This window comes from Macaca nemestrina, chromosome 6 (genome assembly GCF_043159975.1).
Source record: "Macaca nemestrina isolate mMacNem1 chromosome 6, mMacNem.hap1, whole genome shotgun sequence".
NCBI classification, from domain to species: Eukaryota; Metazoa; Chordata; class Mammalia; order Primates; family Cercopithecidae; genus Macaca; species Macaca nemestrina.
The window spans coordinates 40,184,486-40,201,227 of record NC_092130.1 but is presented as its reverse complement, the minus strand read 5'-3'; the positions used below and the strand labels follow the sequence as shown (position 1 = coordinate 40,201,227).

Genomic DNA, 16,742 nt, shown 5'->3' with positions numbered 1-16,742 from the left:
GGAATGAAAAACCAGGGCTCTTGGTAATTCTTTGAGTGTTTAAAGCCCTTTTAAAAGGAGATTTTAATTCCCTTTATAATTCTTCGAGTGTTTAAAGCCCCCTTTTAAAAGATTTTAATTCCCTTTCCTCTGTTACTCTTGGGTGATGGGTCAGCTGTATCTCAAGAAATGACCCCCAGTTCCCCTGCGGGGGGACGACATGCTACCTGGTTTACAAAGTAGGGTTGGCCAACTCGGGTTGCCTTGGCATGCGGCCATTCTGCAAGTTCTCTAGTACTTGTCCCTGTGAGGGTGAGGGCGTCCTGGGTCTGGAATGGCAGGAGGGAGAAAGCAGCTGAGCTGAGCCACCCTCCTTCCATTCATCAGCAGCAATGGCAGGAGCACGGTTTCGCCAGTCTGCTCAATAGCTTCCCCCTGCTGTAGCCTTCCTGTGGTCCTGGGAGGCTAACTTTGCAGGGCCTGGGGTTTGCACCGGTCCATTCTCACCCCCTTCCCTTGTCTCCCTCCAGTGTATGTGGTAGAAGACCAAAGAAGAGATGAGCTGGGACCATCCACCTGCCTCACAGCCTGCTGGACTGCTCTCTGTTGCTGCTGTCTCTGGGACATGCTCACCTGACCAGCCCAGCCGTCCTGTCATGCCAGCTCTGCCGCCACCTCTGATAGGTGTGCCTGCCCCCGTCTCTTCTGATTGCCGTAACAAGTGACTAGCTTTGCACAGACACCTCTACCTTCAGCACTATGGGATTCTAGATTAGTGGGGGTTGCTACTGTTTAATTCAGTGACTTGATCTTTTTAATGTCCAAAATCCATTTCTTATTGATCTTTAAAGATGTGCTAAATGATTTTTTTGGCCAAAGGCTTAGTTGTGAAAAATATTTATAATTTTTAAATTATACATTCAAGGTAGTGGCCAAATGTAACACACCATGGAATGATTTCTCTGCTAACAGCCTGTATGTTTCAATAAATTTGTCCAAAGCTCAACTGTCTTTCTAAATGATTCCAGGTCTAAGCTAAGCTACCTGGACTCTGTTACCATATCTAACTACTCATCTGCTCGCTAAGGCTTATAAAATGTGGTTATCTCAGCTGGTGGCCACCATCCAATATATGACCAGCAGCCAATCTACCTTTTTATTCTGGTGGTGATGCAAACAGTGTGGGTGCTACAAGGAAGGCCAGTTCTGAGGCCAGGTGTCCTCCAGCTGGGTCATAGGCTCTTAGCCAAGCTACTCTCCCCCTAGTCCCACTCAGAGATAGGCTGAGAGAGGAAATGTTTGCAACCACAACTTGCACCTACCTTTACCCAGACCCTAGGAAAGGGCCTTTTGGTAACCAGCGGCTGCCCCTGGAGTAGCTTCCAGGCCTGTTCTCTGGAAACCCAGGAACCTACAGTTACATGGGGCCAGACAAGAGGTTTGAGGTTTTCCTATTTTTTTTTTAAGGTGGAGTTTTGCTCTTGTTGCCCAGGCTGGTGTGCAATGGCGTGATCTCGGCTCCCCACAACCTCCCCTCCTGGGTTCAAGCGATTCTCCTGCCTCAGTCTCCTGAGTAGCTAGGATTACAGGCATGCACCACCAGGCCCAGCTAATTTTGTATTTTTAGTAGAGACAGGGTTTCTCCATGTTGGTCAAACTGGTTGGGAACTCCCAACCTCAGTTGATCTGCCCGCCTCGGCCTACCAAAGTGCTGGGATTACAGGCGTGAGCCACCGCACCCAGCCGGCCAAGGTTTTTCCCTTCTGGCTGTCCCCTCCCACCCCTCTCCCCAATTAGTCAGCCGTGCCACTCATCTCATCTTTGGCCACAGGGTGGCGCCGGGCTGCCACAGCAGCAAGTCCGATTTTCCTCCATCAGCTGGCCCGCCCTGGCCCAGCCAGCTGCAGCTGACAGCTCCCTGTTGACTCTGCCTTCCCTCCGAAGCAGTGGATGTGCTGATGTTTACCAGTGCTCTCTTTAAGAAAAAAGAAAAAAAACCCAGCCATGTTTTGTAGCATGTCCTATGTCTTATTTCTGTGGTGTACATGTTCCCACCATGCCATGGCTGATTTCAAGTTACCAATGTGATGTCACTGACTGGAGCTGGGCCAACCTCACAGATCACACTCATTGGAGCTGGGCCAACAGAGCCAACCTCACAGATCACAGCCAGTGCACAGATAGAGCACAGGTCGTGGTCAAATGTAGTAATATAATTAGGGATGCATTTTGAATATTTATTGTCCTTGTTTTTAACATAATTTGCAATTTACATAATTATAATGGCTGTGTTTAACAACTGGCTTGCAACAAAATTCTTCAAAATTGAATAACTGGCCCATCTGGGCTGGGATGAGCCAGCTAGAGCACACCATTGCCCCTCAGCCTCTAGGAGGCCTCAGGATTACGGCGTCCATCTTATGATATTGGCCAAAAGGAGACAGTCTTGGAGGTGCTGCTGACTGTTGAACTTCCTTTTGGAATGTATGGGAGAAGGCAGGGAAAGGAATCTTTAGGCAGACTGCCATCCAGGGACTGCTATTCTGTTTACTGAGATTCAGTTGTGAACGTCTGTTCTTTCTTCCTCTTCTGACTACTACATGCAGGCCTGGAAGCTGAGGGGTTAGTCAAAGGTACAGGAAGGGAAAAGAGAAGAGGGCAAGAGCCCATCCCCCAAGAAAGGAAGGGCTCCGATGCAGAGGGAGCAGGAGCTAAGGTGGAGATGGCCACTGCCTCTCTCACCCTCTGTTCCATCCCTCTGCTGAAGAAAAGCAGGCTTAGCAGAGTGGGACGGACGCTTTTTATTGGTCTGGCTGGCATGCCTAGTGGAAAGCCCAGGCAGAGCTTCCTATCTTGCCCTGGCTCCCATCTTCCCTCTCCTGGGAGTTCATCACACACCCCGAGAGGGAAGAGTGTCCTGGGCAGAGGTGGCAGGCAAAGCCAGGGTAAAAACTCCAGGGCTTGGAAGCAAATGGGGCTCAGGGTGACGCAGAAAATGTGACGTTGCTAGGTCATCCAGATAAAGTGTCCATCGGGGCAGAAGAGAAGCTGAAGTTTCCCTGCAGAGACTCCTCTGCCCCCACCAGGAATGGGAGGGGCAGGAGGAAGAGCTTCCCAGAGAGGCTCCCTACTGGGCCCTTCGTGCCATCAGCATCTCCCGGATGTTGTCCTCAGCTTCCTTAACGCTCCGCTCCAGGTAGGACTTTTTCTGCTGCAATATGAGAGACAAAGGTTAGGACCAGACTGAATGGGCCGGGCTGGAAGACGCAGCTTTGATGTCCAATGGTTATGGCTTTTCCTTTGTGACGGGTGACTTCCAGGAGCATACTGTGAGCCAGGTACACACACCTGCCCACAGTGCTCTCCCCACCTCCGAACCATGGGTGATCATGGGCAGGCAACAGGGAGAAGATGGCTTTGGTACAGGAAGCAAAAGCGCTCTGTGGAAGATAGGCAGTAGCACTCTTCCCCTAGAAGGAAGCAGACTCTAAAAACAGGCATCTCGGTACACGAAGTTATCCCAGACAGACAAAGACCAGGAAATTCCAGGACAAAGCTCCTGTCCGTAACAGACTATCTCCTCTCAAGGTTTTCCATGGCCTGGGCCAGGCGTCTGTAGCCACTGCAGCTATAAAATGGACGGTGCATGCTCTGCCCTGTCCAGCAGGAATATGGGCTGCTGTGAGGGCTGTGGGGCTGTCTCGCATTGCACTGCGGGGGTGAGTCAGGAGGCAATCTGCTTTTCTAATGAGACTGCTGCCTGCCAGGAATCCAGGACACTGACACACTGAGGTAAGCAGACCTTTTGGAGGCTTACCTTCTACCCCATCTGGGTCCTAAATTAAAAATCATGGCTTAGACAAAGAACTTTCACTATTTTCAGGAGCCAGGATTACAAAGATTAGTCAAAGGAAATGATGTCTGTACATTATTTGCCCTGTGCTCACCCCAGAAGTATGGTGGTTTTACCACTGGTCCTTGCCCTGAGGACATAGTTGTGGCTGTATTCCCAGTTAACAGACATGAAATGAAGCCTCCCTTTTTGAGGAGTATTATTCATGTCCTAAAGGAATACTCAAAATTATCACCTCCCAGGGCACATGTGACTGAGCCACACTGGAACCAGTAATGCAGTCACCGGGCAGCCCAGGCCCTTCTCTCACCTCAACCCCCTTCACCCAAGCACCTGTTGATTCTGTTCCACCCACTAAAGTGCCCACAGGACTCAGGGAAGCATGGATAGGTTATGGCAGAGGACAGGTGAGCTCTCCGTCCAATTAGTTAGTTGTTTGTTTGTATGTTTTATTTATTTTTGAGACAAGGTCTCAGCTCAGAGTGCAATGGTGTGATCACGACTCACTGTAGCCTCTACCTCCCACCTCAGCCCAAGTAGCTGGGACTCTAGGTACACTGGGACTGTAGGTGTGCACCACCACGCCTGGCTTTTTTTTTTTTTTTTTTTTGGGTAGAAATGAGAAACTTAAATTTTTTATTTTTGTATTGCCCAGGCTGATCTCAAACTCCTGGACCCAAGCGATCCTCCCTCCTCAGTCTCCCAAAGTGCTGGCATTACAGGCGTGAGTCACCGCGCCTAGCTATTTACTAAATGATACATACAGAGGCTTCTTCCTACAGAAGCCAAATGTGGCATACACAAATCTTTATCAGTTCTTCCGTGAACCTCTGATTCCTGTCTGTCCTCTCCTTGCTTCAAATTTCCTTAAGGCTAGAAAGAACCCTCTTTACTTATCTCCCATCTGTCTAAGTTGCACACAATTCCTTGCGACACAACAGGAGCTCCATAAAAACTCATGGTGACCAGACACAGTGGCTCACGCCTATAATCTCAGCACTTTGGGAGGCCAAGGCAGGCAGATCACCTGAGGCCAGGAGTTTGAGACCAGTTTGGCCAACATGGCAAAACCCTGTCTCTACAAAACATTAGACAGGTGTGGTGGTGGGCACCCGTAATCCCAGTTACTCGGGGGCTGAGGCAGGAAAATCACTTGAACCCAGGAGGCAGAGACTGCAGTGAGCCAAGACCGTACCATCGCACTCCAGCCTGGGCAACAAGAACAAAACTCCAACTCATGGTGACCGTGATAACAATTCAATTCAATGCCTGCAAATGTATACGGTTGCTAAGGAATTTTAATTACACTGCTAAGCCAAATACAGTCCTATCACTGTGATATCAGAGTGGGAACTTAAACTTCCTTTGATAAACAACTCTTTTTGAGACAGAATCTCACACTGTTGCCCAGGCTGGAGTGCAATGGCGCCATCTCGGCTCACTGCAACCTCCGCCTCCCAGGTTCACACGATTCTCCTGCCTCAGCCTCCCAAGTAGCTGGGATTACAGGCACACACCACCACGGCAGCTAATTTTTTGTATTTTTAGTAGAGATGGGGTTTCACTATGTTAGCCAACCTGGTCTCAAACTCCTGACCTCGTGATCTGCCTGCCTCGGCCTCCCAAAGTGTTGGGATTACAGGCGTGAGCCACCGTGCCACGCCAATAAACAACTCTTAGACTTTAACTATGGCTGAAAAAAAGGCAAATACTAGTAAGCCCTGACACACACTAAAGAATGTATGTTCACTGGGTGTCACACAGAGGGGAGCAACAGCTCAGTGCCATACACCACCTGGGCACCCTGTGGACCCTATGTGAATGCGGGGAAAGGTAAGTGGAATAAGCCTGCTTCTCCCCCTACAAAAGTCAGCCAGGGCCCAGGGACTCTGGTCTGTTGCATTCAGTCTCTGCCAACTTGCTGAAAACCATACACTTGGAACATAAGCAAGAGCTCTTCTGCCCTCCCACCCAGGCTCCCCAGCCAAACTCAGGCTGTACCTCTCAGCTTTAAAAATTCCTTCTTCTGTAAAATTTCTGTCTTCTAACACTTTCATGAATTTTACCACTGCATATCCTAAAGTCTTCAAGTTTCCAAACAATGATGCAAATTAACGTATCTATCTATATTTTTGCTTTGTTTCTAGAGATGGGGTCATGTTGCCCAGGCTGGCCTCAAACTCCTGGGCTCAAGCAATCCTCTTGCCTTAGAGGCATGTGCCGCGGTGCTGCCTTCATCTTTAAATTTTTAATTAGTTTAAATAAATGTAATAGACATGTCTTTAAAAAAATATATATCCCTAACATAGTGGACCTTTCTAACTGTATTTCAATAATTCCTGTCTCAGTCCCCAAGCATATTTAAGCCCAGAAAGACTCTCATTATAGTCAAACCCAGAACAAGGCACCTGTTGTGGGTTGAACTGAATTTGACAAAAAGAGATGCTGAAGTTCTAATCTCTGGTAATTTGGAAAGACGATCTTTGCAGATGTAACTAAATTAAGATGAGATCATATTACATTAGGGTGGGCCCTGAATCCAGTCATTAGCGTCCAAACAAGGCGCTATGAAGACAGGGACACACGCAGAGGGAGAACCCTGTGCTGACCGAGGTGGGGACGGGGTAACGCAACTACCAGCAAAGGAATGCCAGGCACTGTGGGCAGCCACCAGAAGCTGGAAGACGTGAGGGCGGACTCTCCCCTCGACCCTTCAGAGGAAGCGTGCCCTGCAGCCCCTCGCATTTGTTGGGCTCCTGGCCTTCAGGACTGTGAGCGAATACATTTCTGTTGTTTGAAGCCACCAATTCGTGGCAAGTAGAAAACCAACACAATACCTGAAATGAGGGATGCCCCCACACGTCAGTTCTACCATAATTATTTGGGGATAAGTATGACCCTAGCTTATAAAGTTTTAAGGGCAGTTACCCAGGCCTCTGCAATTCAGTGTGGTCAGAGGCATGGCAGGATTGGTCCTGTGAGTACAGAAGAACCTTGGGAGGCCTCTGTCTCCAGGGGTGTCTTAGTCTGTTTGTGTTGCTCTAAAAGAATACCTGAGGCTGGGTAATTTATGAAGAAAAGAGGTTTATTTGGCCCACAGTTCTGCGGGCTATACAAGCATGGTGCAGCATCTGCTTCTGGGGAGGGTTTCTGGCTGCTTGCACTCGTGGTGGAAGGCGAAGGGGAGCCGCCTGTGCAGAAATCATGTGGCCAGAGAGGAAACGAGAGAGAGGAGGTGCCAGGCTCTTTTCAACAGCCAGTCACTGAAGAAACTAAGCATAAGAACTCACTCACTCCCATGAGAATGGCACCAAGCCATACACAAGAAACCCGCCCCCACAATCCAAACATCTCCCACCAGGCCCCACCTTCAACACTGGGGATCAAATTTTTTGCAGGGAGGTCTGGGGGTACCAAATTTCAATAAGAGACCTGCCAGGGCACAAACAAACCCTATGCACAACACAGCAGGGGCATCCTTCATTTCCAGTGTGGTGCTGTGCCCTTGGGTACGGGTACAAACCCCATTTAAAGGGCTGTGCCCTCATGACCTCCTCACCTCCCAAATGGCCACACCTCCTAACACCATCACCTCAGGAGTTAGGATTTCAACAAAGACTTTAGGGAGAAACAACTCCTCACACCATAGTACTTTTCAGCTTCCAAGAAGCCGTGCTAAGTCTCCGACCTCATCTCCAACAACTCTTCCCCGTCACTCTTTCAGCTCCAGCCACACGGGCTTCCCGTGCTGCTCCTCCAATCCACCAGGTATGTTCCTGCCTGGCCTTTGCCCTTTGCTATGCTCTCCATGTAGAAGTTCTCTTCACCAGATATTCACATTACTCATCCCCTCACTTCCTTCAGGCCTTTCTCAAATGTCACCTTATATGCGAGGCCTTCTTGAGTACATGCTGCCCAATACTCCCTATTCTCCTCACTTTGACTCTTCTCCAGATCTCTTTCCACCACAGGAAGCAGAAACTGTCTGGCTTCCCTATGAGAAGGAAAAGTCCACAAGGGCAGGACTTCGTTCTGTCACCTGATACAGTCCTGCTGTCTAGAAGAATGGCTGGTACATAAAAGGAACTCGATGCTTGTTGAATAAAGTGCTTTAGTGTGGGAAATGAAGCCTTACTGATGTACACACACTTTTCGGTTTTCCCTTCCAACCTGAATAATCAAGAAACACCCACCAGAGGAAGCAAAGGCAGAAACTGACCATTTTCCTTCAAGGTGGTTTTTGGCTTTCGGCATTGCCCTATCACCCCTGCCCCTGGATATACACAGATTTAAAACTCCAACCTATCACTACAAACAATGTCAAGTATTTGAGGTAATGAATATGTTAACTAGCTTGATTTAATTATTCTACATTATATTTATTTTTATTTATTTTTCTGAAACAGGGTCTTGCTCTGTTGCCCAAAGTAGAGTGCAATGGCACAGTCTAGGCTCACTGCAAACTCCACCTCCTGGGTTTAAGCAATTCTCCCATCTAAGCCTCCCAAGTAGCTTAGGATTACAGGTGAGCACCACACGCCCAGCTAATTTTTGTATCTTTAGTAGAGACGGGGTTTCACCACGTTGGCCAGGCTGGTCTTGAACTCCTGGCCTCAAATGATTCGTCTGCCTCAGCCTCCCAAAGTGCTGGGATTACAGGTGTGAAATACTGCACCCAGCCCACATTATATTTATAAATCATAATACTTTTACCCCATAAATTTATACAATTACAAATTATTAATTTATAATAAAATAAATAAATAATAAAATTCAAATGTCACAGATCCCAATGAGGGCTTTGGATCTGGCCTTGCTTCCACAAACAGAACAGGCCCTAACAGGCCTTTATGCTTTATCAGGTCAACTTGCAAAACTAAAAAACAAACCACCCCAATTTCCCATGTCCTGGACTCTGAAATCCTTGAGGAACTGCTCTATCTGATGTCAGCCTCAGGGCTGCTAGGAGCGACATTTGAAAACCACACTTACTACCAGCAGTCCTGGGAGGGCATCTGCTGTCCTCACTGCAGCATCCTTCTGTCTTGCCGAGCAACTTCCCTCAGAATGCTTTCACCAGTAAAGTCTCTAGTGGCATCAAACCACAAAGCTCTGGGTGCAGCGACATTCTTGTGGGCCCTTGTCGTGATGACAAACTCTGAGATTTCCTGTGGGGCTCAGCACGGCCAGGGAAATGACATTGTTGGAGTTATTGCTCATCGGCCTGAGGTTCTTTTTTCCAGGAGTCAGACTGAGGGGCTGGTGTTTCATTCTCATCCTCTTACCAAGGAAAGAGGCTCCAGTCCCTAGAACTTTTCTGACATGACACAATCTCTCAAATAGACTCCTGAGGTAATGCATCTTGTGACGCTATCACTATAGACTTTTTTCTTTTCTTAGGAACTTTGTCTCCAGCTCTCCTTCTCTAAATTATTATTATTATTTTTTTCTTTCTTTCCTGTTTGTCCTGCCTTGGGGTATAGAAAAGGGTTTTCTCCTCTCTGTTCCTCTATTTTCCCATTTGTAAGATGAGGATTTGGGCAATACCAGGGCGATCCTCCACCCCCACCCCACTCCCATTTTTACTTTAGCCACACGACACTTTCTTCAAATGAACTCTTGCCTTAAAGACTAAACAAACAAAACAGGTTAAAATGGAGCTCAGAGGCCGGGCGTGGTGGCTCACACCTGTAATCCCAGCACTTTGGGAGGCCGAGGTGGGCGGATCACAAGGTCAGGAGATCGAGACCACGGTGAAACCCCGTCTCTACTAAAAATAGAAAAAATTAGCCGGGCGCAGGGGCGGGCGCCTGTAGTCCCAGCTACTCAGGAGGCTGAGGCAGGAGAATGGCGTGAACCCGGGAGGTGGAGCTTGCAGTGAGCCAAGATTGCGCCACTGCACTCCAGCCTGGGCGACAGAGCGAGACTCCGTCTCAAAAAAAAAAAAAAAAAAAAAAAAATGGAGCTCAGAGAGAGGGGAGATATACCATGGATGTGTATGGATATGTACTTTTGTCTCAATAAAAATAGCCCTGCTGGCTTATCTCCTGCCCTCCAATCCAGGCTTTGGAGGCAATAGACAAGGCTGACTTAGGTTCCCTTCTGCTCCTGATCTTCCGTGAGAGCTGAGTCCTCAGAGACCCTCTGCTGGGAGTCACGGTTTCTGACCCTGAGTGTGACCTGCCTTGGTCACATACTTCTTCCTTAAGTAAAATTCGCAGCTTCCAGCTCCTGGAGACCACCGCCGACTTCAAGCTCTACTATTAATCAAAAAAACGGAAGGCAATGGCCATCTTTTTGCTGTCTCTACCATGACTTCCAAATTAAAAACCCAAAGCCTCACTAATTCACGTGTTCGCTCATTAGCAGATCTGTAAAATGGTCAGAGGGTACCAGCTGCCCACAATATGGTATGTTTGGCAAGAGGCCAAGAACTCACTGAGGGCTGAAGAGGAATGTCTTGATGGGGGACAAGGGAAGGCAGGGAAACAAGACAAAAACAGAAAAAAGGCAATGAGAGGACACAATCAGAGAAGTCAGGATGGAAAAAGGGACAGCTTGGGCACAGCTGGAGCAGGTAGGGGCGGGGCAGAGCCCTGAGGGCACATGTGCCCTGAGCCACCAGCCTGGATGGGTGAGGAGCGCCAACAGAGGCAGGCAAAATCCGACACCTGAGAGACAGGTCTAAGCAGTCCATGGACACGCCCACTTGTAAACTCATCTGGGTGCATCCATTTCACCAGAGGACACAGCTAGGTGATATGGTAACCACTGAGCTACACCGCTGGGAGACAAATCAAAGAAAGATAAAGCAATCTTAGGCATGGAGCAGGAGAACAAAGAGAAATCTCGGAAAGAGTTACTGTCCCTGCATCTTCTAGACACTACTTTAGAAATATCCTTCAGAAAAACAAAGAAAGAAAAGAAAAGAAAAGAAAAAGGGAAAGGAAAGGAAATGAAAGGAAAGGAAAGGAAGAAAAGAAAGAAAGCTGAGAGACAGAAAGAGGGAATGAAAAGAAAAGAAAAAAGAAAAGAAAAACCCCTTCAGAGATCTTTCTGCTGAAGGACAGGGAAAAAAGACGTACTTCAGCTAAGCGCTGACGTGTTTTCCTCCCAGGTGTGCTTTTACCTGCCGACAGACTGACACTGCTACCATATGGGGTCAGACTCCCAAACCCCACCTATGATCACATGCTGGCTAGCACCCCCAATTCAGTCTGCCAAGACGAACCCCTACCCACTCAAGCACTTTACAGCAGATACACACGAGGGGAAAAAATTCTTCTTCAAACAACAGTGTTTAGCCGCTCGGTCCCCCTGAGGTTTAGGTGAGTTCTACCTACTGCTGCCCTCCCTAACACATCAGCTTCATGTGAGTCCCAGAGAAAGCCCAGCCTACCGGATAACCTGGGAAAGACCAGATACAAAGCTCAGAGTGAAGCACAGAGCCAGGAGCAGCAACTGTCCCAGTGCATATGGTGCTGATCAAGCCTCAGCCAAAGAATCACTACCATCTGCAGGCACCAGGTGTAAAAGGGATGACGACAAGCCAGCAAATCATGTCAAGCGATGGGGTCAAGCAATGGGGTCAAGCGATGGGCAGTTGAAGTAGGTGGTTCAGAGAAGATTAAGGGAAGAAGGAATCTATCACTACCTTAACTATCGAAAGCAATGGCTCTCCAAGTGCAGTCCTCTCCCAGCAGCGTCGGGATCACCTGCGAACTTATTAGAGGTGCATATTCTTATGCCCCAACCCAGACCCACTGAACCAGAAACCCTGGGGATGGAGTCTGGCAATCTGTGTTTTCACAAGCCCTCCCAGGCAGCTGTGACGCACACTGAAGTTTGAGACTCAAACTTTTTGTTCTAAATCAGGAGTCAGCAAACTTTTTCTATAAAGGGCCAGATAATAAATATTTTAGGCTTTCACTGTGGGGTTATCTCTGTTACAACTACTCAGCTCTGCCATTGTAGCACAAAAGCAGTCAGACAATGTGTAAACAAATGGGTGTGGTGCAGATGAATGGGCACAGCTATGTTTCGAAAGCACAGAAACAGGCAGTGAACTGGACGGGGCAGGCGGTGGTTTGCCAGTGTCTGTTCCTTAAAAAGATGGAGCTTTAAAGGGTAGGACTGAGTCCAGCAATTAGAGATTTTTAACTTTCACTGAAAGCTGCCTAATAAAAGCCTGCATTTCCATCTGTCCATCCTTCCATCCATTCATTCAGCTCACTGCCAAATCATTTCCCCTCCTTCATCCTTCACAAACCCTGGTCCTTGAAGCTCACGGCATCATGCTTAACCACCGGACTGCCCCCTCCTTGTTGCTGCAATCTTCCAGTATCCTGGGCACTATCCCTCATCATCAGTGGCTCCCTGTCTCCCTCTCCACCACTGCAGTACCATTCAAGGTGACTTCAAAAGAATGTAGATGACTCACCCAATAGCACAGGCTCCTCTCTTTACAAATTTATGGTTACCCCACCTCAGTCACCCAGTCCATGGTCATGCCCTAGGTCTTGTCAACCTCTGAAGTGTCCATTTCACCACCACTACCTCATATTCTTCCAGATCACTTCTGATACTCTCGCTCCAGCATTTCTTCAACCTTGTCATGCAACAAGTTGTTCGTTATCCATTATGCTTCCATGGGCTTTTCCCTTCCTACCCAGCTTTGCTTACATAGTCCATCATTTATATTTATTCTCCTTATAAATACCCTTTCACCTATGTCCCTCTCTCCCTCTCTTGCACTTACCTGGGAAAATGCCAACCCAGATTAAATTCAACCATCTACCCACTCCATGCCTCACCTGAGTGGCTGAATGTTCCTGGAGGAAAATGGTAAATTGTGCTAAATGGTCTCACTTTAAATTCAGGGCCATGAATCCCAAATGGGCACTATGAAAATTCTATTAAACTTCCTTTATATGTTCATTGTCTGCTCTCCAAAATAACTATTTCATGCTTTGTCTTGGCTCCTCAAATCTCCTATGCTCCCTCCTCTCCTCAGCTGAGAAAATAAATCTGAGGAGAACTCTATCTTCCTGCTACCAAATCTACTAATCGACCTACACCTGTATGTATAGTCTCTTCTTTCTCTGTTAAAATTGATAGCATGCCTGTACTGCGTTTTTAAAGGAATCAAAATACAACCCTGCACTTTGTAAGGCTGAGGTGGGAGGATCACTTGAGGGAAGGAGTTTGAGACCAGCTGGCCCTTGGGCTGTAATTTACGGAACCCTGGCCAAGAATATCACCCACCTATTGGCAAGACCCTATCTATATAGCAAGACCCATCTCTACAAAAATAAAAAAAAATCAGCTGGGCATGGTGGTGCATGTCTGTAGCCCTAGCTACTCAGAAGGCTAAGGCAGGAGGATCACCTGAGTCCAGGAGGATGAGACTGCAGTGAGCCGTGATCACGCCACTGCACTCGAGCCTAGATGACAGAGCAAGGCCCTGTCTCAAAACAAAACAAAAACACACAACCCTTCCACTTAGACAATGATTTCATCCCCACATACCTTCTCAGAAACTTCACTCTTACTGTTAACCTTCCTTTCTTCTTAATCTTCTATTTCTTTCTCTGCAAGATCCTTCTTGGTGAGGCAAATCATTAAAAACCCTTTCTTTACCTCTCAGTCCTCTGTAGGTACTGCCTCTTTTCTACAAAACTTCTTGAATCAGTTTTTTGAGGCAGCTGCCTCCCCTGCCTTCCCTCCTATCTGCTCCTCAGACCTCTCCAAGCACACTTCTGCCTCCTCTAATGAACTGGCTATGATTCAAGTCCAGTGATCTCTATGGGTGCTTCTCTGTCATCTTACTCAACCTCTCAACAGTGTTCAACACACTTCTTGGAACACTTTCTCCCTCTAGCTTTCATGACACCACACTTCTATTCTCCTCCGACATAACTGGCTACTCTTTCTAAGTTCTCCTTTGCTGACTACCCCTCCTCTGCTCAGCTTCCGAACGCTGCATTTCACAGGAAGCTGTCCTGGAACTCCTCCTCTTCTACCCATCTGCACTACCTCTTAGAAACTCTCATTTCAGCCAGGTGCGGTGGCTCACGCCTGTAATCCCAACACTGTGGGAGGCTGAGGCGGGTGAATCACCTGAGGTCAGGAGTTCGAGACCAGCATGGCCAACATGGAGAAACCCCGTCTCTACTAAAAATACAAAAATTAGCCAGGTGTGGTGGCACATGCCTGTAGTCCCAGCTACTCGGGAGGCAGAGGCATGAGAATTGCTTGAACCCAGGAGGCTGATGTTGCAGTGAGCTGAGATCAAGCCACTGTATTCCAGCGTGGGTGACACAGCAAGACTCCATCTCAAAAAACAACAACAACAAAAAAAACCCAATACTCTCATCTCATAGCTTTAAACATTATATGACTCCAAATCTGTATCTCCAATGCTATCTCCCCTTAATACCAGATTTAACATATCCAATTATTTATAAAACATATCCTCTTGGATGTCAAACTCAGACTTTAACCTGTTTAAAACAAACACAAGTGATTTACAGTCACCCCCACCCCTCCCTGACTTCCCCATCTCAGTGAATGGCACTCGACCCAACTGCTCAACGTAAAAAACAAAAAGGCCACAAAAAAAAAAAAAAGAGAGCTGTTTTTCAAGAATGACCCTACACGGCACATCCCTGATTTTTTTCTTTTCCTCAAACCCCACACCTTCCATCCAATCCATCAGCAAATCTTATTAGCTTACTTCCAAATACATTCCCAATCTCTACTCTTCCTTCTATCTAGAGCCACTGCCCCTATCCTAGTCCAAGCCTCCATCATCTTGGACTAGGAGGTGTGTCGTGGACACTCTCCTAGTGTCACCCGGAGGTGTCTCGTGGACACTCTCATACCGAATCAAGTTAGCCTCTGCTCAAAAAGCCTCTAATGGGCCAGGCATGGTGGCTCACGCCTGTAATCTCTGCACTTTAGAAGGTTGAGACAGGTGGATCACCTGAGATCAGGAGTTTGAGACCAGCCTGGCCAACGTGATGAAACTCCATGTCTACTAAAAATAAAAAAAACTAGCTGGGCATGGTGGCACATGCCTGTAATCCCAGCTACTCAGGAGGCTGAGGCAGGAGAATCACTTGAGCCTGGGAGGTGGAGGTTGCAGTGAGCCGAGATCACACCACTGCACTCCAACCTGGGCAACAAGAGCAAAACTCCATCTCAAAAAAAAAAAAAAAAAAAAAAAAGCCTCTAATGGTTTCACCTCACACTTAGAAAACAAGCCAGACTCTTTAACTGAGGCAATCAGGCTCCACATGGCATCCCTCCTGCCAACCCCTCCACTTCGTTACTACTCTGTCCCCCCTTTCACTTGCTTAAACAGCTCCAGCAGACTTATTTCTGTCTTAAGACAGGAATATCTCTCTGTGTAATATTTCTCTGTGACCTCCAACTGGAATGTTTTTCCTTGAGGTACTTTTATGTGGCTGTCTGCTTCTTTTCATTCACATCTTAGCTGAAATTTCACTTTTTCAGAAAGCCCTTCCCCAATTATTCACTAAAGGAGGTCTCCAGTAACTCTCTAAAACATCACCCTTACTACATGATGGTTTCTTGTTTATTTCTTTATTGTCTGTATCTCACCATAAGCTCCAGAGTAGGCATCATGTCTGATTTGATAAATGCTATAACCCTAGCACCAAGAACTGGCACATAATTCATCTAACAAACACGTATTGGGCACTCAGCACTCCAAAGAGCACCAACAGTAGAGCAGCGAACAAAGTACACACTGATCCCTGGAGATTATACTGTTGCAGGCCACACAGACATTGAGCTACCACTGTAACAAGGGATCTGAGGGAAAGCACGGTCTTCGATGGAGGAAACATCTGATGGAATCAAGGAACTCACAGAGGGACTCGAGAACTCAGCTCTGAAGGATGAGCAAGAATTAACAAGAGGAGAGGTGAGAGTGGGGAGAGAATAATTCCAGATAAATGGAGCATGGCAAGTTGGGAGAATTGAATGTCAACCACGGAGACTGAAGCACAGAGAGAGAAAGGATGAGAATACAGAGATGAGGCTGGTGAGGCTGAGTCGGATCATGTGGGGTCTTAAACCATATTCAAGTTTTGGAATTTATCTTGAAGGCAATGGAACACCACTGGGTTAGCAAAAGTCAAATTTCTATTGAAAACAATCTCAGCTGAAGCACAGAGAATGAATGAGAACAGAGCTTCCCACAAAATGTCCTATGAGTCATGAATGGGTAACAGATGTGCCCAAGATATTGATCTCTCAGTCCCTGGAGTGGCTGGGTGCGTCCAGGGCAGCCAAAACCCCCTTTGGGGCAGTTGCCTCCAGCTTTGAGCACCTTTGTCCGGTTACCCCAGTGAATTGTGCAAATACAATTTTCTGAGAGCTGTACTGTAAAAAAAAGCCTGGGAGGCACTGGATTAGAGAATACACATGTGAATGTTGGAAACCTGTTAGGAGGCCACTGCAATCGTCTTGGAAAGAGATGACAGTATCTTAGTGGTGACAATGGAGATGAAGAGCAGAAGATTTTTGAAATATTCAGGAGGAAAATCAACAAGAGGACTCCACCATGCCCTTCATCATAACCTTCATTAGACGTCAGAAGCTGGGGAGAAGGATGTCAGGAATGACTCCCAGGATGCCCAGTTGGGGCTTGCACACTGGCTCAAGGGTGCTGCCTTTCACTGAGAGAAGAAATGCAGGAGGAGGACCTGGTTTGGAAAGGAAGATTCTGAGCTTTGTTTTGGACATAGTGGGTTTAAGGTACCTGTGAGACATCCAAATGAGATGTGAAAAACTAGATTGGCTCTGGAGTTCATGGAAGAAATCTAGGCTAGGGATATAATTTTGCATAGAGGTGGTACTTGAAGTCGTGAGAACGGATGAA

At 47.3% G+C, this 16,742-nt stretch overlaps 2 protein-coding genes across 2 annotated transcripts in view; one reads left to right on the top strand and one right to left on the bottom strand.

Moving 5' to 3' along the window:
• Positions 1-2,594, top strand: part of LOC105467049 (cysteine rich transmembrane module containing 1) — a 68,436-nt gene extending 65,842 nt beyond the window's left edge. The window contains exon 3 of the mRNA XM_071098328.1: positions 510-2,594. Coding sequence (XP_070954429.1) covers positions 510-616 — 107 coding nt within the window. The 3' untranslated portion in view covers positions 617-2,594. The remainder of the gene's footprint in view (positions 1-509) is intronic.
• Positions 2,203-16,742, bottom strand: part of LOC105467044 (prefoldin subunit 1) — a 61,135-nt gene continuing 46,595 nt past the window's right edge. The window contains exon 4 of the mRNA XM_011716345.3: positions 2,203-3,190. Coding sequence (XP_011714647.1) covers positions 3,107-3,190 — 84 coding nt within the window. The 3' untranslated portion in view covers positions 2,203-3,106. The remainder of the gene's footprint in view (positions 3,191-16,742) is intronic.